A 24708-nucleotide genomic window follows, 5' to 3' on the forward strand; every position below is an offset into this window, starting at 1 on the left:
CGAACAGCCACTCCCCTCTATCAAACACTCTATTAAATAGATTTTTGCGACCTCGAGGGACCAAGGTGGTGCGTTCGATACACGAGTCGATATTGTTGCAAATATCGCAAGTATCGACGAATCACTGTACCTCCGTGTTCAGAGAATTCCAAAATAATTTCGCGAAGCACTTTTCGAGGGCGGTACGATGAAATTAATAAAAACGTGTCTTGCTTCTCGTAGCGTTGCATTACGAATGCAAAATCGTAGTGTCATGGAAAAATAAGAAATGAAAACGAAACACGGCAAGTTCTGGCTTTTCATTACCGTTTCTTCTTTTTTTATTTTCTGTTTTTTTTTTTTTTTTTTTTATTTTCTTTTTCATTAAATTTATGCACGAAGCGTGCACGACTCGTCGTACACACATAAAACTCGTTCGCGATAAAAGTGATACTCGGAAAGCGCGAATTTTTCGAGAGTGGCATTTTAAAATTTATAAGATCAAAGTAGCGGGATAACAACGAAAATGATACAATTTACAAATGTATCGTTGTCCGCGATAAACAAAATGTACACCGCTCTTCGAGCACACTTGTTCGCGTTTATAATCGAACACTGGCAAACATTTACCCGAGAAACAAATAATGGACAACGATACGGTACGGTGATTTATTCGCGACCGACGTTACAATTTTTAATAACATTCCTTTTGAATATTACTACTTTTATCCACGAAACGTAGAGATCGATACAACTTGATCAAATATTTTCGCATTCCGTCACAATGTTCAAAATTTCCTCCAACATTCCAAAGAAAGATACTTAAAGATAAAATTCAGATTATTCAAAGACACTTCGATACTTTTCTTTACCAATACGTATCTATAACTAACCACGAGAAAACTAACTCGCAGTTGTTGCAAACAAATCGGTCTAATTACTACTGGGTCGTTCGGAAAGTCGTTTCGTTTTTTTGGTGAAAATGAAACACGATATTTTTAGAGTGTACAAACGTTTTATTAAACTATACATTCTCCATTTTGGAAAACGAAATCACTGTCCGAAAAATCCAATACTTTAAAAGATAAACCATCGATTCGAGGGTCCCTACACAAGAAATCATAAACCATGGACGAACCCATCGAGGCAGCGGGCAAGCGACCGATGCACGAGCCTGCTTACTTCCCCCACTCTCTCAGCGAACGAAGTCGGAGTGGGGGTAACTCCGCGCCAATGAGGTTCGAGTCAACCCCCACCACGTCTCCGTGTACCGAAAACGATAACAAGTCTGTAGAAAAAATCGGCCACGTTTTAATTCTTCCGACACTAACGGTGATTACAGTCACCCGTTACTATACGCTTACTGTATCCTACGGATGACTATAATCATCTTATGGACCGCATTTATTTACTCTTTAAAATTCCGCACTAATTTTCTTTCGAAGCATACGCCCCAGTCTTAAATACCCCGTACAGAGTCATCGTATTTGCGATCGAACCGTGCAGGTTAAAAAGAACAACATCACCGTGTACACATTATTGCTATTCTACAACGCACGGTACACTCCACTGCTACTCTCAAAGTCATCGGTTTGTTCGAAAAGTGATTTCGTTCTCCAAAACGGAGAATGTACAATTTAATAAAATGTTCATGCGCTCTAAAAAAATCGTGTTTCATTTTCGCCAAAAAACGAAACGACCCTCCGAACAATCTAACATAATAACATTCTTTTGGAACGTTTCTACCGATCGAATCGAATTTAGGCAACGTTCGCAGAAATCTCTGAAAATGAACCGTTACGTTGGGCAAATACGTCTCGGTCCCATCACCAGCGGTGAGAAACGGTGTAATCGATCGAACGCGGGATCCAATTCCGAGGAGAAACGCTCCACGAGAACGGTCGAGGCGATCCAACGCGTTCCTTCGTAAATCTAAACATCTATATTCCGCTACGGGGCGCTACTGTACCGTGGCGGTGTACTCGCGACAAATTACGACACGTTGCAACGTCGACGCGAGCCCGTCCTTCGTCCTACCGTGGCCGTGCTTCGGTGTGGCGTGCTCCGCGACAAATTGAACAATTTTTAGTCGCCTCGTTCTTATTGGAAACCAGCCCGTACGTTTCCCGCGCGCGAACGAACCGAGGTGCCGCGACGCGACGCGACGCGACGCGACGCGACCGGTAACACGGTGTAGCTCTTTTCGAATGGTGGAAATCCACCGAGACAAATCGAGTTTCCTCCGACTATGGAAGGATATTGGCTGCGTGTATACACCACGGGAGAGCTTTATGCAATAACGGAGGGCCCCAGGTTTCTAGTACGGCGCACCCTGCCACGTCGTCCCTCTTCCTAACCTCTTTTCGCCATCCGCGCGATGGCGGCGCGCGAAATTTTCTCCAGCGATTACGTTCTCTCAACAGGTTATTCGCTGTTTTGCAACCCCCGTCAGCCTGTAAATCGCGTTAACGCTTAACGTCCGTACTCTCTTAATGCCGTTACGCGGATTAAAAACGACGAAACGCGTTACGCGCGGCAACGGGCCGCGGGAACAGGTGACGAGAATTATCTCGCACGGAAACCAAGCTGTGGAGGGGGCACAGCGTGGAGGGGGAAGAAAATACTCAATGGAGGGGGGAAAAAACGCGAAGCGTGCAAAGCACCGGATATTTTCATCGAATAATAAATTCGCGGGAACGCGACGATGCTGAAGCCTGGAATTTGAATTTTGTATTTATAATGTATGCATACAAACAAACACGATGAACGTTTCGTTCTTTCGACATCGAACGACCTCTGTCGATTTATTTTTCAGGTCTTCTGTGTCAACGAGCATCGTTTCCGAACCGAGTGTACAGATAAATGTACACAGAAGATGAAACCGTAGGTTTGTGTCTCCTTTGGTACGCGTACGATTGGAGAATCTGAATTAGAATCGCGCGAAGATCAATTGGACAATAATCGAGTTACGTATTTATCGAAGAAAAAAATACGATGGATTAAACGTCCATGTTACGATGAAAGAAAGCAGTCGGGAGAATTGGGACGCTTGTGGGTCCTGAATCGAGAGTTCGGGTCCAACGAAGAGAGTGGAAATCATTGGAATCGAATAGGATTATTTTGTCCGCGAGTAGCGTGAAAATAAATACGATAATTTATAATATAATCGTGTATCTATAATATATCTATATCGTATATAGATATATAATTTATACGATAAAAAGAACAGAAAACGATTAACGAATCGGTACACAAATACACCTGGAGAACGCGAATCGAGGGAAGGGAATCATTTTTGTTTGTTCTCGAACGAGCAACGAACACTGGTCGAAACAAAAATCTAATAAAAATCTGATCGTTGTTCTCGTAAATACGTTGTTCGAGAAATTGAAACGACGACAGACTCCTGGCAGCTTGTAACAGCTCTTGGCCGTTTCTCTTCCATCGGGAGAGGAACAGCCACGATATTTCTCGTTGTGAAAATAGTCCAGTCGGGACCAATTGGTTATTCAAGACCCGACACGAGAAATGTTTGTCGTTCGAATCCGGTCCGACGCGGTGTGTGTGTGAAAAAAAAAAGAGAGAAGAAAACCGAAAAAAAAGAAAAAAACCGACGCGCTTCCCCGGTGGAAAAGCGCGGGGCATTTAATTAAAACCAGCCTCATTATTCGTTGTTACTTCTTGATGGTGAAAAGGGAAGAGGTCGGGAGTGGCCGGCTGCGAACGGACCGAGCGATTCAACGCGGATTTTTTCACAAAACGCGCGAGGAGCTCGCCGATTCAGGAACGAAATCCAGAGGAACCGACCGAGCCGGCGTCTTTCTTTCTCCCAGGGTCGGGGAGTTGGTTGTTACGTCCCTCTCGGGGAAGTACACAGCGTATCTTTCTTCCCTTCCACGATCCTCTGTCTCAGCCCTCGACTCTTTCGTTTTCTTTTTCCACGATTATACGTCCGACCGAGGCGAAAATTCGACGTTCGAATAGAGATACACGGTCGTGGGAAGCGTTTCGCGCGAAACGAGACAGAGAGATAGAGATAGAGATAGAGAGATAGAGGGATAGAGAGATAGAGAGATAGAGAGATAGGGGGATAGGGGGATAGAGGGATAGAGGGATAGAGGGATAGAGGGATAGAGGGATAGAGGGATAGAGGGATAGAGGGATAGAGGGATAGAGGGATAGAGGGATAGAGGGATAGAGGGATAGAGGGATAGAGGGATAGAGGGATAGAGGGATAGAGGGATAGAGGGATAGAGAGATAGAGAGATAGAGAGATAGAGAGATAGAGAGATAGAGAGATAGAGAGATAGAGAGATAGAGAGATAGATAGAGATAGAGATAGAGATAAATAGAGAGAGAAACGATCCCGTAAATGCCCAACGGGATGGAACTGCTGTTCTCTGCTGAGCCCTGCTGGGCTCTGTTGGCCTGGCCGAAGAACGTTGGTAACGAAGGGCACCGGTAGTCGGTGAATCTAATAAAACCGTCGTGACACACAGACACATCCGACTCGCGAAACCCTAAATGAAATTTTCTCCGGCGGCGTTCCTTCTTCGGTAGCTTTCCGATCGCGTCTCCGCGCGAATTACCAAAGCTTGGAGGTTTTTTCCCGCTCGCTGGCTACGGAAGCTGTAGACGTGGAGGGGAGAGAGAAAAGAGTGGGGCAAGTGTTGGGGAGCATCGATTGGCTGGAAGATCGAGTGTCCGAGATTCGTTTATACGGAATCGGGGATTCGAATGATAACCGAAATAATTGTTTTCGAACCGTTGTATAGCGGTTGTGATGATCCAAATGGTTATAAGTACCGAAAATATGTCACAATCGTTAAAAGTATGTATGTGTTACCGAGATGTCGTTAGAGATATATCCGTTACGTATATATCAGTTTCGGTTAGGGTTCTTCGGATGTAATATCGTTTCTGTATCGGTTCTACAACCGTTGTTTATCGATTCTACATAGATTAAGGTTCGATTCTATTCCCGAACGACGATATACTCGAATCTCTCGAACAACGTAGCATCTTTCACCAGAATCTTTAATTAAATAATTTCATTCTTCGGTTAATGCGTCGGCTTGTACGTTTCGTGAAATGTATCCGTACGAAGTCGATTACATTCGAGGCGCGTATTCGTATAATTTACTCCGTTCTCGCGAATCATTTCCAAATAATTGAAATTTCTGACCATGCCTCGCTCTTGTTTTTCATTTGTTAGAATCATCGAGATATTTCAGCTGTCGGCCGATTTCGCGCGTAAATACGCTGCACGTAACAATTAAGAGATCGTGTTTCCGAACAATTCCACCGAATAAATTAAACATCACGGACGAAAACTGTGCCGCGTATTTAGCGTACGAAATAATATTCTTACGGAGAGTAAACCACGTATACACATATCTAATTTTCTTTGTATCTCTCATTCCCGATGTTCGTCGAAAAGGTGACATTCTCGGTGCATCATCGGAACGAATAGTTTATTATTAGACCGAATTGCGCGAAAAAAATTGTACAACGTCTTCGTAAGTGTATTAATTAATGTGCAAAATTTCCACTCAGCGCGCCGCCTATTTTTCTTCGTAAAAACACAAATTCTAAAAATTGCTCGTTTCTCCACCAAAGTTCAAAAAAAAACCCCTTGAGATCCATTCGCAAAAATCGTCGAACAAGCGTCTGTACGTCCGAATTTTCTTCGAACGAACGAACACGTCCGTCCAAAATTCAACGAAGAACGTTTCGACGAACAATTGTCCTAACTGACAGTGCGAATTTGTAATAATAAACTGAGCATCGATAAAATTTCGGCGCTGTAATCGCTATCGTCGCAACGCCGAAATATGATCGATACCTGGTTCGTTGTTACAGAAATTGTGTTACGAAAAAACTTGTGCAACATTTTCAGAACTATAATAATCCTCCTCGGTAAGTGCGCTTATCGGACACCGCCGATATCGAGCGTTCTACTCGAAGCGTGCTTATTAGGCACTCCGTTGGCTATATTCCTTACCATTCTCGGTGGTACGATAAAGAAAACCAGTTTCCCATCGTAAAAGCTGCGAACGTGAACCCAAAATGCGTCCCGATAAATGTTTCGAGGAATACCGCACCTCCGATCTCTCACGACCGATCCATCGAACATCGTTATCGAAATTGTATTACGAATTCGTCTTGAAACGATTCGAAGATATTTACGCATTATTGTCTTATTAAACGCTAAAACCACCAACGATGAACTGGTACGTCTACCAGACTCGATACGTGTACAATTAACGTATCAATTTGAATAATCGTCACCGAACATTGCGGGGCAAAAGCGTCGTTCATAATCGAATAACTTTAAAAAGAAATTCAAAACGGTTCGAATGACCAGTCTGGTGGTTTCAGCGTTAAAATACACCGAACGTTCAAAACCTCGCGAGCGAGCGTACACCGAGAACACGTTGTGGACGACCGGACAATTGGAGGGACAAGGTTGCGATCGGCGCGCGAAGTGTACGATTTTTTCTTCGAATCGCAAATATCGGTCGCTGGTCCACTCGAGACGAGGGAATTCCCCGGAGAACAACGTTCGTATCCGTAGAAAGCCACGAGTATCGACCATCGACGAGAAACGGAGCGCGAGAGCTCGAAAAATATTCCGAAAAACGATCTCGATCGAGACGCAAAAGTTCTCCGAGCCGTCCGACGGGCGCAATTTGTCACGTGAAACTTGGCTCCCGTAAAAAGAAGCGTTGGTCCATTGAACGTGGCAACGGTGGCAGGGTGGAGTCTTTCAAAGAGTGATTCACGATCGGTCACCAGAGCCCCGATCGTCGATCGCTCGTGACATAATCCACGAACCGGGTATGGGACAGGTCCGGGGTAATCTTCGAGGATAGAGGGAGGGTGATTATCGTTTTCCTCCCGCACGGAGGAGAGTACGTCCTTTTCGCGCGAAAACGAAGAATGTCGATCTTGGCTTACCTCCACGTTGAACGATGGTGGCCGGATGTCCTCCGAATGTCTCGCGGCTGCGACGAAACGACTACGATCTCTCGTTGGATAACGCTTCCCCCACGTGGAGGAGAGACGCGCCGAGAGAACGAACCTCTCCAACGATAACAAAAACGACGCGGGTTCGGCCACTAACGAATTCCCCGACGCGAGTCCACCTATCGCGATCCACCCGGTGCGGTACCTCCGCAGACCTCGAAACTTTCCCGTGGAAGATTCAAAAGTCGAGAAGAACTTTCTATCCGTCGGACGAACAATGACTTCTTCGTGAAAAGTTCCACGGATCCTGAATAGATCTCCAGCCTCGTCGAAGACCGCTCCTCGATGTAGCCGTAGGATTAATTAGAAAGAGTTCCACCACCCCGTGACGATCTCCCCGTTCGATCACTCGAGAGAGACTCTTTTCTTCCTTGGAGTTGGTCGGTCTCCCTTCGGGGAACTCTCCTCGATCCTCTTTCGGAATTCGGTATCTCGCGGTCGATCGATGATCGAGGAAAGACACTTTCCTGCGTAGATTCTTCTTCGGTCTACTGGTCTGTCTCCCGATCGCGCGATTCGAAAATTCCTTCTCGATCGAAGCTTCGAAAGTTTCGCGGCTCGATGATCCCGCGTTCGAGAGGGGTATCGATCGTACGCGAAACGATCGATGGACACACCGTGACTGGGTCTATCGTGTACGGTACACGAGGACGCGACTGGTCCGTCCGGGAATGAATCCCACGGGCCGAGAACGCGAGAAACGGGAGGGGTTGACGAGAGCGCGAACCGCGAGGCGAAAGGGTCGCGAGACGAAATGGGTTGGCCCGATGAACGAACGCGATTCGCAGAGAGCGATCCCGACGACGACCACCGACTGAGCCGCGGAGCATCAGGAACTCACGACGTACCAGCGGAAGAAAGGATGAAGAGAAGGTGGCGGTAGCGGCCCCCGGGCGCCTGCGCTACCAATTTTACACATGGTCTACGAGCACGTTATATCCACCCCCGAGCGGCCCCTACCCCGAAACCGAAACTGGCTGCCTGCTCCACGAGATCAACGGTGCTGCGTACCTACGCAGCTAACTATCGCTGTTAACCGTGACCGAGTACGACTACGGACCGAGGGAGAGGCAGCTGATCGGCGTTCGATCTTATTTTAAACTACGGTGAACGGGACTGTAACTTCCTGAATCGAAGGAACTCTGTTACATCGGTGCAAACCCTAAATAATGATCATTTTCGGAAACCACGATTTGGATTTCAGAACTACCGTTGGTAACTATGACTATAGGCAGCTGATCGGTGTTCAATCTTATTTTAAACTATGGTGAACGGGACTGTAACTTCCCGAATCGAAGGAACTCTGTTACATCGGTGCAAACCCTAAATAATGATCATTTTCGGAAACCACGATTTGGATTTCAGAACTACCGTTGGTAACTATGACTATAGACAGCTGAATGAGTTCAATCTTATTTTAAACTATGGTGGACGAAACGGGAGTGTCACTTAGCGAGTCTAAGGAACTCTGTTACATTCATCGATACAAACTCTAAATAATGATAATTTTCAGAAACCACGATTTTGATTTCAGAGCTACCGCTAACTTACCGTTAACCGTGACCGATTATATTTACAAAGAAAGAGAGAGAGGGAGGTCACTGATTCTTGTTCAATGTTACTCGAAACTACGGTGAACGAAACGGGACTGTAACTTGGCGAGTCTGAGGAACCCCGTTACATTCGTTTTCATCGGTACAAACTCTAAATAATGACAATTTTCGGAAACTACGATTTCGATCCGAAAGAAAAGAGAAGAGTTCTCTTGCTACCGAGCTACTCCGATTTCTGAGCTTTCGTCGTAAAGCGGAGCGCTCGAAACCCCTTTCTACCTCTTTAATATCCCGCTCGCCAACTGTCGCAAGCTCTCGATAAGTAATTCGTGGAAATCTTATTTCGAGTTTATTTCGTAACGCGCGTCGCGGAGAAGACGATCATCTTACACCGTAGACAATCGTGCGTGTTTTCCACGTTGATAGATACAATTCGTTTTTACAATAATTGTTGTTCAGGAACGAAGAGTCGTATCGATTGTATTGAGTGAACGTCAGAGCGGTTCAAAAGTCATGGAACAGCTACCGAATCGTCGTAAAGATTTGAGAAAAGAAAGTAACGGAAATCGTTGCTTGTATCTTTTATCAAAATCGTTTCAATGGCGCCGATGGTAGAATTGTTTCGGAAATTCAACGTAGTACGTAATAAGCGTAGATTCTCGAATCGTGCTTAACCATCGAACGTAAATTAAACGAGAAACTCGCTTCGGTTCTAGGTGTCGAACATACGTACGTACACGAATATATCGAAAACTAATACTTCTGTTATCGGATATTGGAACATCGTGGTTCCTTTTTTCTCTTTCCTTTTTTTAGATTCGATCGAATTTATATCCATGCGATTTAACCCGGCAAAACCCGAACCTCGTGGACGTTTATTAAACGATGCGTCGACTCGACTATTTAAAACCGTCGGAATCTATGATGCGATCTTGGAGAGGGCAAAGTTCCGATCGGTGCAAAATGTGTTCGGGACACTTGCCACGAACTTGTCAGAAATTAATATCCAAAGATTGAGAACGAACGCGTCTCGTAACAATACATCGTACGAGAATTGTAGTAAATTGATTCCGTGGAAAATATTTCGATATTTATCTTCCGATAGCGAACGAAATATCTTGGTCGTCGAATACGTTGTTTCGAATTTTGTTAAATATCGACGTAACTTAACAGCGATTGGCAATTGTTGCTTCGTGGACGGGGACGCGAAGGAGTCTCGAAAGTAAATTTTTTTTTATCCAACGGAACGTTCAGTTTCCCGTGAGTGAGACACACTCGCGTCTGGTGTAATGGATTTTAAGAAGAAAACGATCTTAAAAGCTAATAGTCTCGCTGCCTTCCGTTTCCTCCATTCCTCGCAATTAAACGCGACAACTGGTACTCGTAGAGAGGAAACACCGATAATAATGGACGGTTTCTTATCGGTCGTTGGGAGATAACGCGACAACTCTCCCGTGTCGACCACCTGCGTGATCGTCGAACGGAATACGTTCAACGTGTACGTGTGAACCAATTGAACGTTATATTTGCGTCTAGACGTTCAGTGTACCGAAAATCGTCGATCCAAACCTTCGAATACTTTCGTTAACCACCGTAACGTCCACTAGACATTTCTTGCCTCTTCACGAGTACCGTGAACCCTTCGAGTCTTGGGTCATTTTTTGTACCACCCTGTATATTCAAGCCGTGTAAGAGACTCGCGATATCGAATGTTAGTAAATCACAAACGTTAATTTTCCATCGAAAACATCGATAGTGACATTGAATACTTTCTGTTCTTCGTTTTCGAAACCTTAGATCTTTCTTTTAACCAACCTGTACATTCAGTTCTTATAAGAAACCCGCGATATCGAATGTTAGTAAATCACAAAAGTTAATTTTCCCTCGAAAACATCGATAGTGACATTGGATACTTTCCGTTCTTCGTCTTCGAAACCTTAGATCTTACTTTTAACCAACCTGTATATTCAGTTCTTATAAAAGACCCGCGATATCGAACGTTAGTAAATCACAAAAGTTAATTTTCCATCAAAAACATCGATAGTGACATTGGATACTTTCTGTTCTTCGTCTTCGAAACCTTAGATCTTACTTTTAACCAACCTGTACATTCAGTTCTTATAAGAGAGCCGCGATATCGAATATTAGTAAATCACAAAAGTTAATTTTCCATCGAAAACATCGCTAATGAGATTGGATACTTTCTATTCTTCGTTTTCGAAACCTTAGACCCTACTTTTCACCAGCATGTACAGCAGTTCGAACCGTTCGTCACAGAACCGTTTCAACCCCTGTCGATCGTCCGATGTTAAATTCTTCGACTTCTTACCTCGCGGTACCCTTTGGGACAGTACTTTTCGTCTCGTAACTGTACGCCCGTTGGCCGAACTCCAACGAAGAAGGCAACAAGGGAGACGACGATGTCGTTACGATCGTCCAGACTGGCTTACCTTCGTGTCTCGAAATTTATCGTGGAAAAGGAAAAAGATTCGATACGTACCTCTCCATCGCCGTCGTAATAGACGAGGAAGCGTCTCGTCAGAATGAACCAGCGCTGCTTGTAGTTGACAGGGGTGAAACGTTTCTTGTTCTGAGAACGTTTCACCATGAACCCCTGCCTCACCACGTCCCCGCTTTTCGGCTCCAGCTTCCCATCTTTCCCCGCCATCACCGACGGAGGGCCACCCTGGCGACAGAATAACACGGATACGATTAATTATCATTGTCGAATTCGAAACACGCGCCAAGAAGAGCGATCGCAGTCTAAGGGAACGACTCTGTAGCATCCGTTACCTCGGAAGTCCCGAAACGCTATACCGGTTACGCATTCGATGAAAAGATTACCGTTCGAGACCGACGAATCGATTACGCAAACTTTTCCAGCGTTCGTTTCAATCGTTCTCACCGCCGGTCCGATAAACGAGTCCAAAGACAATTAAATTACATCCTTTTATAGACCAACGATTCGTTCCAACGGGTCTACGAATTAAATTACATACTTTTATACACCATTGGACTCGTTCCTACAGACCTAGTAACTAAATAACATCCTTTTACATACTAGTGATTCATTCCTACGAGTTCGTAAGGCCTACGAATTAAATGACATCCTCTTATACACTATTGATTAATTCCTACAGGTCTACGGATTAAGTGGTATCCTTCTATACACCATTGACTCATTCCTACAGACCTAGTAACTAAATAATATCCTTTTATACACTATTTATTCATTCCTACGGGCCTACGAATTAAATGACATCCTCTTATACACTATTGACTCATTCCTATGGGCCTACGAATTAAGCACCATCGTCTTATACACTATTGATTCACTCCTACGAGCCTACCAATTAAGTAACATACTTTTATACAACATTGACTAATTCCTACAGACCTAGTAACTAAATAACATCCTTTTACACACTAGTGATTCATTCCTACGGGCCTACGAATTAAATGACATCCTCTTATACACTATTGATTCACTCCTACGGGCCTACGAATTGAATGACATCCTCTTATACACTATTCAGTCATTCCTACGAGCCTACCAATCAAGTAACATACTTTTATACAACATTGACTAATTCCTACAGACCTAGTAACTAAATAACATCCTTTTATACACTATTGACTCATTCCTACGGGCCTACGAATTAAACGACATCCTCTTATACACTATTGATTCACTCCTACGGACCTACGAATTAAACGACATCCTCTTATACACTATTGATTCATTCCTACGGGCCTACCAATTAAGTAACATCCTCTTACACACCGCTGATTGATTCCCACGTGATCGATCAAAAATAACCGATCAACCTTCTCACCTCTCTGCTCAATTACACGATTCGTTAATACAATCTCACGAAATAGTCCGCAAAAGCTAAAAAGATCGTCCGATATTTTCTTCCGCTCTAACATCCGAACCCAGAACAACATCGTTACGCACGCTCGCGAGTACACTCGAGCACGATAGTTAAAAAGTTAGCCTCGAATACGAATCGAAGGATCGGTCACCGCGCTAACGACTATCTTCTCGATACCGTACTCGAACATTTCGGAAACTCTTTCGTTATATCCGATATGTAAACAACCGTTACTGCAAGCATGCCAATTTCTCACCGATCCAACACTTTCAGTCTGGAGTGTAACTTCTCCTGCGTTATAAGTCGATCGGTTGAGCATAAAGCTGCGCGCAGAGCGTGAAAAGCTGTGATTCTTTTCTTTCGTTTTCTTTTTCTTTTTTTTTTTTCTTTTAAGAAATTCCAACTGAACTTAATCTTGTTCGGACTTAATTAAGTTTCGTAGTGCACGCGGTACGTCCCGTTAAAATATTAGATTCCGTTGAAAATACCCGTTTCATTGAATCCAGTTCTCGTTAACAGTTTCTAACCGATCGAATCCGTTCGCTTCCCCGTTCCTTTCAAACAACCTTGAGCTTTTCTTAGCAAACTTTAACATTATTAAAAACCAATTACGCAAGTTTCCCAATGAACTTTCAATTATCCCGACGGTTCGAATTCCTGCTAGATCCAGCTACGAAGCACCTTTCACTGATTTTTACTTTCCAATTAGCATAGCTACTCGAGTAAACGACTCTATCTCCGTTTCGCTTCTCGGTAGCGGTTAGATGACTTTCGCAGAGCTGTATTCAGTTTTCACCGAAAGGGAGCTGAACCGGTGAAAAAAAGACATAAATATGAAAAAAATAATAATCGAAATGAAATTGACTCGAAGCGAAGAAGTTCGAAGACGTGGAGATTCATTCGTTTGTACTTGTTATTTTTCCGCGAAGACAAAGAAATCTTACACACGGGGACATTAACGAGCGTACACGAGGAAAGTGTCGCGTATCGAACGGTGCAAATATTTGTAGCAAAGAGGAAAAGAAAAAACACATGGAACGAAGCGTTCGAAATGTTCCACGGTTGTTGGATATCTTTTGTAAATAGTAATTTACATATACACGGTTTAGAGCGTCTGGAGTGGCGTTAAAGCCCAGCGCGACTGGTTCGCAAAGAATTCGGCTCACCTAAAATAGTGAGCCGGAGAAACGGTCTGAAAACTTGGGCTCCGTTCTCGGGAAACGAGTCGGAACCACTTTCGTTATCGTGACAAAAATTCTGTATACAAGAGATAACCGAAATAACTGTTCGTTCGATGTCTCCGATACAATATACCGGTCTGCTTGAACGTATAACTCGTTTCGAACAGTGGAGAATCGTTGCGTAAAAATGATACATTGCAAAAAGTATACACCGATTGGATAAGTAGATATTTTCCTCGAAGAATCGTACAACTTTGAATCCATTCAAATTGGTCGTTGTCACGATCGTTGATCCGAAAGAGAAACATCTTCGAACGATTTTGGAAATAATACAAGTGACCTTGAAATATCCTTGACTGGTTCCACTCACCGATCTTCTCGATAATTCTAATCCTTCGTTTTTCCCGGTGATCCCCTCGCGCACTCGATTCGTCTTCACCGCGAGATATTTATAAAAAAAAAAAAAAAGAAACACGCCTACTTCCGCATATTTATTATAATTTCGCGCGTGACTCGTTTCTTTTCTTTCGTTTTTCGAACGTTCGAATCTGTTTCACCGAGTCGTTGCAACACTTCGACGGTCCAATATCCAAAATGGAAACAAGTGTATTTGGCGTAAAATCGTGGCTGTAAATAAATAGCGTAAACAGAGGCGACCGTTTAATACGGCACGGCAAACGTACTATCATCGTTTAAAGTCAGAACGGATGTAACGCACATGCGGTCGTTGCTCATGCGCGCGCGCGACCGCAGAGAAATTGCATTCGTTGCATCTGTACGTGGGTGCATCGTTGTGTACGATCAGGTGCTCGCGCTGTGTTCCTTCCGGTCGAAGTTCCAAAAGAATCGGGTCTACGAGACACTTCGAATCGTTGCTACACGCTTTGTTCAAGAATGTCGCTCAAACGTTTGTTTCATCGTTTGGTAACTAAACGCTTAAGAAAAAATATCGTAACTTGATCCGATGGAGTCTCTCGGGCCTAAAAGTAATTTTTACAAGTACGTACGTTCTTTCGTTTACACGCTGAAATTTTTCCATCAGCGTACAGGTAACAAATACTGTATTATATTGCAAACGAACAAACTCTGCCTTTTGACTTGCACCTGTGAATGTTTGTAAAAGCTTTCAAACCAGCACGAAATTATTGAAGCAGAAGACGTGGAAATTTACCAGATTCGGAGCAGAGTTCCACGAAGTAAGATGAAAATGTTGCGTAAATTGTTATAATAATACAACGTGTACATTGTTATAACACATTGTCGTAGTCGTTTTCGTAGAGTTCGGTATCGTATCGGGTTGTTCGGAAAGTAATTTCGTTCTACAAAATGGAGAGTGTATAATTTAATAAAATGTTTATACAATCTAAAAAATTGTGTTTCATTTTCACCAAAAAAAAAAATTACTCCGAACAAACTGATGTATATTCGTTCGAAGTATGTACGATATTTTGTAGAATATTCACCAGATATCGTGACGATAATACACTCTTTCCCGTAACTGTAAACGTGTAAAAATATTTCATAATAAACAAACGGAATAGAGACAGTCGCGTCAGTAGTCTGTCGGGATCTGGTGAACCTCAGTGTCTCTAAACTTTTCGATACGAACGATACACCACCTTGGAGAACACTCTCAATACACAAACACCTGAATCGTTTGAAAGATGGACGAAATTTAGCGAATTGAGCGCCGTTTGTTTATTAATTATAAATCAACTGGAACCCATAAAATTCCATTGGACTGCTCTTAGGGCCCTGACACTTGTGCACGCGTAATCTCTCGAAGAATCGATTTACGAAAAAGAATGCACGTTCGATAAAAGGAATGCAACTGCACTTCATAAGTGCATCGTTGCAATAGCGAAGAAATTGGAGTAAAAGGAAGTCAGATCTACTCGTACCGTTCTATCCTCTACTTCTTTTCCGTGCCACATGATAAAGATATAACTTATCTCGGTTACGTGATTCACCCTGCATAGAAACAGTAGTTTGCAACCAAAGAAATTACCTCCCTAACGAAAAGTTTCTCGTTCTGTTGCAACTTGGTGCATTCTGCGCGCGAAATCGAAACTTACGAGTCCAGTGTAGGGAACTTGTAGTGGAAATAAAATAAACCGATCGTTCGAGGTCATTGAAGAATCATCCCTTCGTTAAGACGAATTTTCATCGTACGTGAGTATCGATAATCAACGATACATTAAACATTTTTCGAACGGACTGCCTGATGAGACGATCAAGGCCAGATTGAATAACTTCTTGTAAAACTCATCGAAGAATACTTGGATAGCGATAGTAAAATGATTAGTTTCTTCGTTGGGCAAACTTACGTACTTGTATTTTCTGTTTAGCGAACAAAAGGGCAAACTTACACGGCTGAAGAGTAGGATTCGTTTCTAACATGATTCATAGTGGGGGAAGAAGCCTACAGCGGCCAGTTGATTTTGTTCCAATTATAGTTAAGCGGAAACACGTCCCGCAGTTTGAAAAAACCCGATTATCGTGAAAACGAAAGCTCGTAGACAAGATTTTATTTTAATCTCTCGATTCGCTTTATCGAGAGGGATCAATTGTTCTCAAGTTTTACCGCACGGTTTACTATGTATTGTAATTACACGTGATTAAAGATAAAAATAATTCGAGGTAAGAAAAAGATAAATTCGGTCCAAGAAATGTTGAAAGTTTGTTCGTAGAAATTTCAAGAATGCAGTATTGATTTTTCGAACGACTCGACCCTAAGATTCGCCATTTTATCGAATTAAAAAACGTCGAGTTTTCAGAACCGTACGAAACTGAAATGAACCAATATCGGGAAGCGATAAACTTATTTCTTTGGAGGATTTTAACGAACGTGAAATATACGAGACTCCACAGACGCGTTCCTTTTAATTTCTACAGTTAAAAATTCTCGAGCGCTCTAGAGAATTTGTTGGAAATTGCGCACAATAATTGAACGCGTCTAAACTTAAAATTTTGGAAGTTTTTCTTCCCTTGTCGAAATTTGTACACTTCTTGGAAAGAAAAAGAACAACGGGAACGCGATCAAACGAAGAAGTAAAAAAATAAAAAATTGCACAACAAATATGAACTTCAATTGCTAAAAATTGATTGTAATAATGTCGTGTAATGTTGAATTATGACAGTGCCATTAGACGTTTATTATAAATTTACATCCGCTTTGATCTAAGATTGCCATGTTTTGCGCAATGAACAATGATTTTGGTTGAACAAGTTACGAGTGTTTAAATTGTGAACAGAAAATACGATACAATTTATACTACATTTTGTTTAGAGTATTTTTTATTACCGTGTACGACTTGTTAAATATATGTGCCAATAAAAGTATACAATCTCTCTCAAAAACTATACTTGTATCTGGAAAATCAGTTGATAGCGGAAGTATTTATATGGGTAGTTTGGTAATATATGAAAAACCGTAGAGTAATGAAGCATTTATGTAAATTTATGCAAATCATGAGAAGATAAAGATACTTTTCAACAGATTTTATAGTTTTAGTTGTCAACAAATGAAATACATTGCTTCAGTAACAACAGGTATACTATACCACAAAGTATTCTTGAAAGTTTTCTTTTATAGAACATTCTCTGTGGATTGGAAAAATGGTAAAATTTTAGAATTGAAGAATACATTACACATAATTTTATTTAAAATGGTACTAAAAACTGATGCTACTAAATGAAAGAATACCGGTTAAAGCAAATCACATAAGACTACGTACAAGCGATAGATACTAAGTGGGTTCTATTTATAAAAACCGTATTAAATTATGGTAAAGTAATGAATGTTTTGATAAAGTTATACATAATTCTTTGTGAATAAAAACATAGTTTAGGAATTTTAATCGTTGCAACAGATTTTAAAACAATGAGAATCTATGATACTATTACAAAAATTCTGTTTCTCTTGGAAAGTAAGTTTGTAAACATTGTGCAAATGATTTATTTTCTCTCACAACATATTTAATATAGAAATAAAGTTGTAAAATGGGGTACATTTTTATAACATCTATAATAAATATACATATTCAAGCAATGTAATCTCATTTATCCAATTTCAAGTAAAGCTTTTAATTTTTGTTTACTTTTGAAATACATTAATAATAAACGAACTATACATTGTAACAATATGAATTCTGCTCTTTGTTTCATTCATAGTTCATCATTTTTCGCTAAACCCAAATTGCTGTATGAATTTTTAATTGCAAAAATTGTAGGACATCAAAATAAAGCGTAACTAAACGCTCCATTCGCAATTATCGAAAATAATAGAACGGCAAAACCGAAAATAACGCGCCTAGTTTGTGGTTATCCTGACACACTATTGCACGATTGTATTCCTGCGGAGACGTTTCATGAGAATAACATTTGTGTAGATGAAATTCGTAACAGAAAAGCGACTCACCATGCACCAAGTTATCGCTACCACCCCGCAGTTTCAATGCTTGTCAGAAACATGACCGGTGCCCAAACAAAGAATTCACGTGGAACGAACGCATACACACACCGACAATCTGTCAAACCAAGACGTTGGAAATTCACGAGATAGCAGGAAATACCTCACTACGTTAGTAGAGCATTTATCTGAAATGTTGCGCGACCGCGGAACCACTTTATCGAAACGAAAAACTAAACAATATCAGCAGCTCGACACCTTCGATTTACTGATTAAACAACGAAAATCTCTGGTCTGGGTTCGACGTCCTGCTGGCGTTAACGTATTAACTGGTCAGCAGAGAATACCTGTTGACTCATTTTAAAAAAACAAGATGGCGGACTCGAAGGCTGCGTTACATGTTGTTTTGCTTTTAATCAACGATATTTACTTCTCGTGAATTTACGGTAAATAGTGCCGTACAGTGTGAGAAGAAACTCTGTAAGTAATTCTGTGCTTTCAAATAAATCAATATCATTGCACAAGTGTATTGTAAATATGTGAAATCAAATTTGTGTAACCTAGTACCTGACACAACTGTATCGGATGTGAGACTAGATCTTATGATTCAGTCTTGTAATGTATTGACATTGCTTTTTCAATCATGTGCTGCGTCTACTATTTCAGTAGTGATTTATTAATATTGGATAAATAGAGTGTACATTGTGGAAAAAAAAATAACGACTAGGCGCGAAAGTACGCACCTGCGCACTAAAGTTCGGCGCTTTGATCAGTTTGACAACAGTGTTTCCCTCGATAGAACATAACCTGCCGTGTGTGTCAGGGAAAACTGTGCTGCTTTAAGAGGAATTATATCTTACCTCTTCTCGATAACACTGATTTAAAACATCAGAAATGGCAGCCCCCGAGGCGATACAAGTCAGCTCTTTACCATTGCCTCCAGTTCAATATATTAATTTGTATACGGATGAAAATGTCCGTCGAGGCAGAGCACCCCGACCACCGCCGCCAATACACGATACTTATTCAATGTTTGGAAACGTATTCAACGCGGACGATACGATCATCAGACCTCTCGAGGCTCAGGGAATTAAAAGGTTATACCCCCAACATTTTGATCGTCGACGGGAGTTGAAGAAACTCAATCACTCTCTGCTTGTTAATTTTCTGGATTTGATAGATCTGCTCGTACAATGTCCTGACAGTCCAAGGCGTGCTGAGAAAGTAAGTATTTACTACTCTACTTGTCCACGAGATATATTTTTAACATTTTTTTTTCGTTGCCATAGGTGGAAGACCTTAGCCTATTATTCATTCATATTCACCACTTGCTAAACGAATTTAGACCTCACCAAGCCAGAGAAACATTACGAGTTATGATGGAATTACAGCGTAGACAACGTATTGAAACTGCTCTCAGGTTTCAAAAGCATTTAGAAAAGGTGTGATATTGTTCTTCCATAGTTTGTACATTTAACGAAACTCGTACAATAATTACAGTATCGTTGAATTTTGTTTCAGGTTCAAGAAATTTTACAACACGCATTGCAGATGTTACCAGATACTTCAGAATTAGATTCAAAACTAGCAATAAACACAGATGCAATGCAATCTGTTGATAATTTAGGATCTGAACAACAAACTTTGGATCCATGTAGTCCAAGCGATCGTATTATGTGTAAAGTAATAGACGATATGATCTCATCAAATGGACTGTTTTAAATAATGAAATATTTATAGATCTTCATTTTGGACATCTTGTAAAAATCGTTGTAATTATAAATGTAATATATATTTTAATGATAATAATTCTAAATATATACCTACTTTATTTATTAAATAATGAAAATAGAAACAGTTTTTGCACGGTGTTTGTTCACTTAGTTTGTACGTGACATACACAAATGGAACATAGTACAATTCAGATAAATGTTATTTATTTGATTAGTAGTGTTCAGTAGATTTAATAAAATAATGTTTACATGTTTGAAATGATAGTAATTATCAACATTATTTTCGAAATATTACAATACATTAATACATATATGCAAGTTTTTATATAGCTATGTAATTGACAAGTAAATGTTACAAAACATATGCGTTAAATATCAATCAGTATGTGCATTGAAACACATACAAACTTTCGATAACTACAGATAGTTTTACAAACTTAAAAATTGGCTGTATATAGAAATATTGTTCGTTATCGGGCATAAAAAATACAACATATATTATGCAATAGTAATGTTTATTAAGTTAAATGATAATATATTCATGAATTATTATTGTTACAAAATTTTTGTTTGATGGTGGGTAGGAAAAGGACACAAATTATTATTTTAAACTCACCTTACAAAACAGCTACCATCAATACATAAATAATAGATAATATACGGTTGTGCTATGGCTTCTGAAAAGAAAGATTACATTACAATCTCTCCTGGTGATCCAACTCGATGTACCTATAAATAATCTGTAATCGAAAAACTGTTATTTCTGCTCTATCTTGTCACTCTTGGGTCACCAGTCAGCATGCAGCATCTGTAAAACAAAAACTGTATAATGAATTGTCTTCATTCCTATATAATCAGAGAAACTTTTAGACCTTTAAATGGTATTTTCCACTTATGATATTTATAAAGTATACTACTTTATTACATTATTCTTGCATTGGTATCCTTGAGTATAACAATCTTTTACACTTTTAACAAGTTAAGGAAAAAACAGCATGAACATGAATATTTAACTGTAAAAACATAAAACTATTTGTATACATAAAAAACAATATACACAAATAAGAAGTGTATAGAAGTATATATATATGTATGTGTGTATATATATATAATTTATAATTTTAAAAACAGAAAACAGGAATAGTCTCCAAGTTTCTCTGATTTGACCATGTGTGATCGATTGCTTCATCCATGCCCTTCTAGTTGCTCTGATCTTTATTTCCTGTTGACAAAAAAAATAATAGAATAGGATCAAGGAAGAGGAGTAGGAGGAATCAGGAGATAAGGGAATACACTTTGATACTATTTAAACGTCCAAAATTGTTGTGGAAGAGAAAAATTGTCCGTCTTTTGTAAATATGTGACACCAATGTCCATGCATAGCACAAGCCAGTCATTGTACAGTTTTAATTTTGAAATATTCAATTTCAAATATATGGCATTCTTTGTTGCAAAGCCTGATGTTTCTTCAACCCCTTTCAATGGTTAACATACTATCTTCGCATCTTTTTCTCTTCATTACTTTATGTTTTACCACCAGTTAAGGTACCAGATCAATGTCATCAAAGTATACAAAGCATACACTTCTTGAATTCCACTGTGTTGTTCTTGTAGCTACTCTTAATGTGCTTATTCACTTTTAGCAAGTTCGGGTGTCTCCAAATTATGTTACCATTTGATTTATCGATGCATATATAAAAAAAACTTCTTACAACACCATGAGTATATTATATCACACAAATGTTTTCTTCTTCAAATGTCAATAACTTGGTAAAACAGTGATTATCACTGTGTTTAGCAAACAATTGGTTCTTACGATTTTGTAATTGAAACTTGCATAGGTACTTTAAAGCTTTCACAAAAACACTTCCTTTACACTACATTTATAAAACAAGAAAAGTTACATTTTCTTCGTCACTTCCCATAAGAGCACTCTCTGTAAATAGTCACTTTTATGTTCTTTGTTTGTATATACATTTTACAGGCCTGGTATAGTCTTTCATATTATTGCAACTCTTGCTATTTCATGCTTTTAACAATTTACGAAGTCAAATAGTTAATAAAAATTTTTTCTCCATGTACCACGACCTCTTGGTCTGTAGCCACCTCTGCCACCTGACCTGTTTCCTCTAAATCTACCTCGGCCTGTAACAAAAAATACACTTTTGATCATAATTCTAAATATTATTAAAAATATTGAGTGATCTTCTTAAATACCATAGTTTGATGATATGTTTGAACTGTACTTTCCACTAGGTGGAGTATATATTTCTCTCTTACTTTTATCTTCTTTGCTACGCTTATTCGAGTTATTATCATTGCCAAATGTAATTGGCGTGTGTCTCTTCTGGACAGATGAATGCTTTTCATTCTAAAATCAAATACAATAAATTCGACAAAATGTTTCATGCAATGAATTTCTAACTAAAACTGACTTTGTATTTACCTTCTTATCATTGACTGAAGTCTTCCATGAAAGATGTATGACACTTTTAAAGCTAGGTGGTGAATGAAATAGATCTTTTATCAAAGTATTAATATTATTTGTCGTTTTCAAAGCAACGACTTTTAACTGATTTTCCTCCGATTTTAATTCTTCTTCTGATTTTCCACTAATTGCTTCCCGTAATTTTTTTATGTAACCTTGAATACCACGAGCAAAATACTGTAACCTTAATCTAAATTCTTTAAGCTGTTCTGGATCTTTCATTAAAAATTCTGGTGTTTGTTTGCATAATTTATGAAAGGCATACATAAGACACTCAACATGACTAAACTGCAGTTTTGGTACCTCAGTTATTTCAGTAGCTGGGGGAAGTGGCATGTATGTCTAAAAAATAAGATACAATTATTACTTTTTATATAAAACTTGAAATATACGTATTATTGTTAAAAAATACTCACTATGAGAGTATTATAAAGTTGTTGCACTTTCTCTTCTGGTTTGTCAATTGTCCCACAAAATACAACCAATTCAGCAAGGAGCTTTAATAATTCCAACTGTATGTCTCTACCATCTGGTGCAGTGATTAAAGAGAGATGTGGTAAAACTTGCATACAAATATAAGAAACAAATCGTGACGAATCTATTTGGGACTATAAATAAGAAAATACATTATTATCTATGTAAAAAAAAAATACACTTTTATTAATGGATAAACAATACCTACGCTAAAAAACGGAAGTGCATGTTTAATACATTGTACAAGCCTATTCCATTGTTCAATATTAGTATGTTTAAATGGTTCTGATAATTCAGCTTGTTCTACCGTAATATCTATTAATTCTTGTTGTCCACTAACTGTTGAGCCTAATCTAGTCCAAGCAAGAATTTCCATAATACTATGAAACTCATCAGCAGTTACATCCTATAGAGGTGAAAGTTTGATGAACATTAGGTAATAAATAATGCGCAAAAACATATTCCTTTTTGTTACATATAAGATTCTTACTTGTAATACTTTTTTGCACTCTGAAATCAATAGATCTTCTGGTTCCTTAATAATAACATCATGACCTATCGCTTTCAGTTTTGTTGCTAAAAACTTAATGCAATGCTCACGTGTTCCATCATCTCCACTGATAATTTGACTGAAAAACCCACTTATTGTACCTAAAAATAAACAAATTATACAGAAATACAAATAATGCTTTATCCTGTCTAAAATAAGGGATTTTTATGCAAACTTATAAATAATCATTTTTATACCTTTTGGATCAGATTTCATGAGAGACATAACACTATTATGAACTACAGCTAACTCAGATGGATCTTGAGCTTGGAGTAATTGAGCTAATATGTCTGCAATTTTAGCTGTATGTTCTTTGTTATCCTTACATAGTGCAGGTAAATCTTTAATAGCTTGTTTTCTAATCTGTAAATAGATTGTACACACATATATGTATATGTATGTATATATATATATATATACATATATGTATATATGTATATATATATATATATATATATCTTGTCTGCCAACTTGCATATGTGTCACACATAATTTTACAATAATCTATAATAGTTGAATTATATAAATAAAACAGTAAAACATACAGCCATGTCTTCATCTTCACACAAATCTAAATGAGCATCTATTGCCTGATCAGCCAATTTTGGAAAATATTTAAAGAACCTTGCAATAAACTGTGATGCTAATCGTTTTTCTTTTGGTGATCCTTTCACTGCTGTCAGAATTTCTAAATACTCCTTTTCATGCTGTAATATACAAAAACAAAAACTTTAAATTTGACTATAGATTTGTATATACCGATACACAAATCGCGCGCACACACCACTCAAGCATACAATGTGCGCACCATTCATGCATATTATCATACATATGCATATATGTATACGCATATGTATACCGCTTTCTCTGTCTAATTATTCAAGTAAGAAACTTAATTATATGTATGACGTCAATATTATTTAATACACTTGTAATGTATTAGTTTCTCAAAATTTGAATATTTGAAAACTAAGATGCACTTATCCTCGTATACACGCACCAAATTGTAAAAACTATATCGAACTAAACGTGGTTAACCAATATAACCAAATTTATATATTACCTCTGCCAATTTGTCCTTGGCATCAGCCAAAATGCCAAAATTTTTGTATAACTTCTCGATACTGTCCGTACTCATGTTAAATCCTTTATGTAATCTCTACACTCAAAGACACAAAACACATAAATACGATCATATACTTAAAAATCAGGAATCTAGCCGGCCACGCACCACGCCAAGGAACGACCAAGATGGCAGCGATTCCATTTGTATACATATATGTCCGAAGCACAAATGAATAAACTATTTACCATGGCGCTGAAGTCGAAAGTAAAACGATAAACATTCTCGAAATTATTATTTTCATTAGATATTACTTCGTAAATTTAAAAGACGTTACATCTTCCTGAGTATAAAATAATATCTAAACACAAA

The 24708-nt window shown here is 39.3% G+C and overlaps 3 protein-coding genes across 4 annotated transcripts in view; 1 reads left to right on the forward strand and 2 right to left on the reverse strand.

Annotated features, from left to right (window-relative positions):
* Positions 1-18198, reverse strand: part of Btk29a (tyrosine-protein kinase Btk29A) — a 361771-nt gene extending 343573 nt beyond the window's left edge. The window contains exons 1-2 of the mRNA XM_076307587.1: positions 18038-18198; positions 11062-11247 (exon numbers count right to left, since the gene is read on the reverse strand). Of these exons, the coding sequence (XP_076163702.1) occupies positions 11062-11247; positions 18038-18040 (189 nt within the window). The 5' untranslated portion in view covers positions 18041-18198. The remainder of the gene's footprint in view (positions 1-11061; positions 11248-18037) is intronic.
* Positions 18199-18362: 164 nt separating this feature from the next.
* On the forward strand, positions 18363-20033 carry Med7 (mediator complex subunit 7). Its single transcript, XM_076307598.1, has 4 exons — positions 18363-18508; positions 18828-19252; positions 19318-19470; positions 19550-20033. Exons 2-4 carry the CDS (start codon positions 18923-18925, stop codon positions 19748-19750), a joined length of 684 nt encoding a protein of 227 aa, XP_076163713.1. The 5' UTR covers positions 18363-18508; positions 18828-18922; the 3' UTR covers positions 19751-20033.
* A 226-nt stretch (positions 20034-20259) lies between these two features.
* Cass (apoptosis inhibitor cassowary) lies at positions 20260-24547 on the reverse strand. 2 transcript variants are annotated; one of them, XM_076307590.1, is made up of 9 exons: positions 24337-24547; positions 23819-23980; positions 23471-23636; positions 23214-23374; positions 22932-23129; positions 22666-22857; positions 22208-22591; positions 21979-22132; positions 20260-21906 (listed from the first exon to the last, which is right to left on the reverse strand). In XM_076307590.1, the coding sequence occupies exons 1-9, from the start codon at positions 24409-24411 to the stop codon at positions 21818-21820; spliced, it is 1581 nt and encodes a 526-aa protein (XP_076163705.1). In that variant the 5' UTR covers positions 24412-24547; the 3' UTR covers positions 20260-21817. The 2 variants fall into 2 exon arrangements, with proteins under 2 accessions (XP_076163705.1, XP_076163706.1); XM_076307591.1 differs by lacking the exon at positions 24337-24547 and adding an exon at positions 24082-24125 and having other exon boundaries at positions 23819-24002.
* Between the last annotated feature and the right edge of the window lie 161 nt (positions 24548-24708).

Source organism: Ptiloglossa arizonensis, chromosome 3 (genome assembly GCF_051014685.1).
Source record: "Ptiloglossa arizonensis isolate GNS036 chromosome 3, iyPtiAriz1_principal, whole genome shotgun sequence".
Lineage (NCBI taxonomy): Eukaryota > Metazoa > Arthropoda > Insecta > Hymenoptera > Colletidae > Ptiloglossa > Ptiloglossa arizonensis.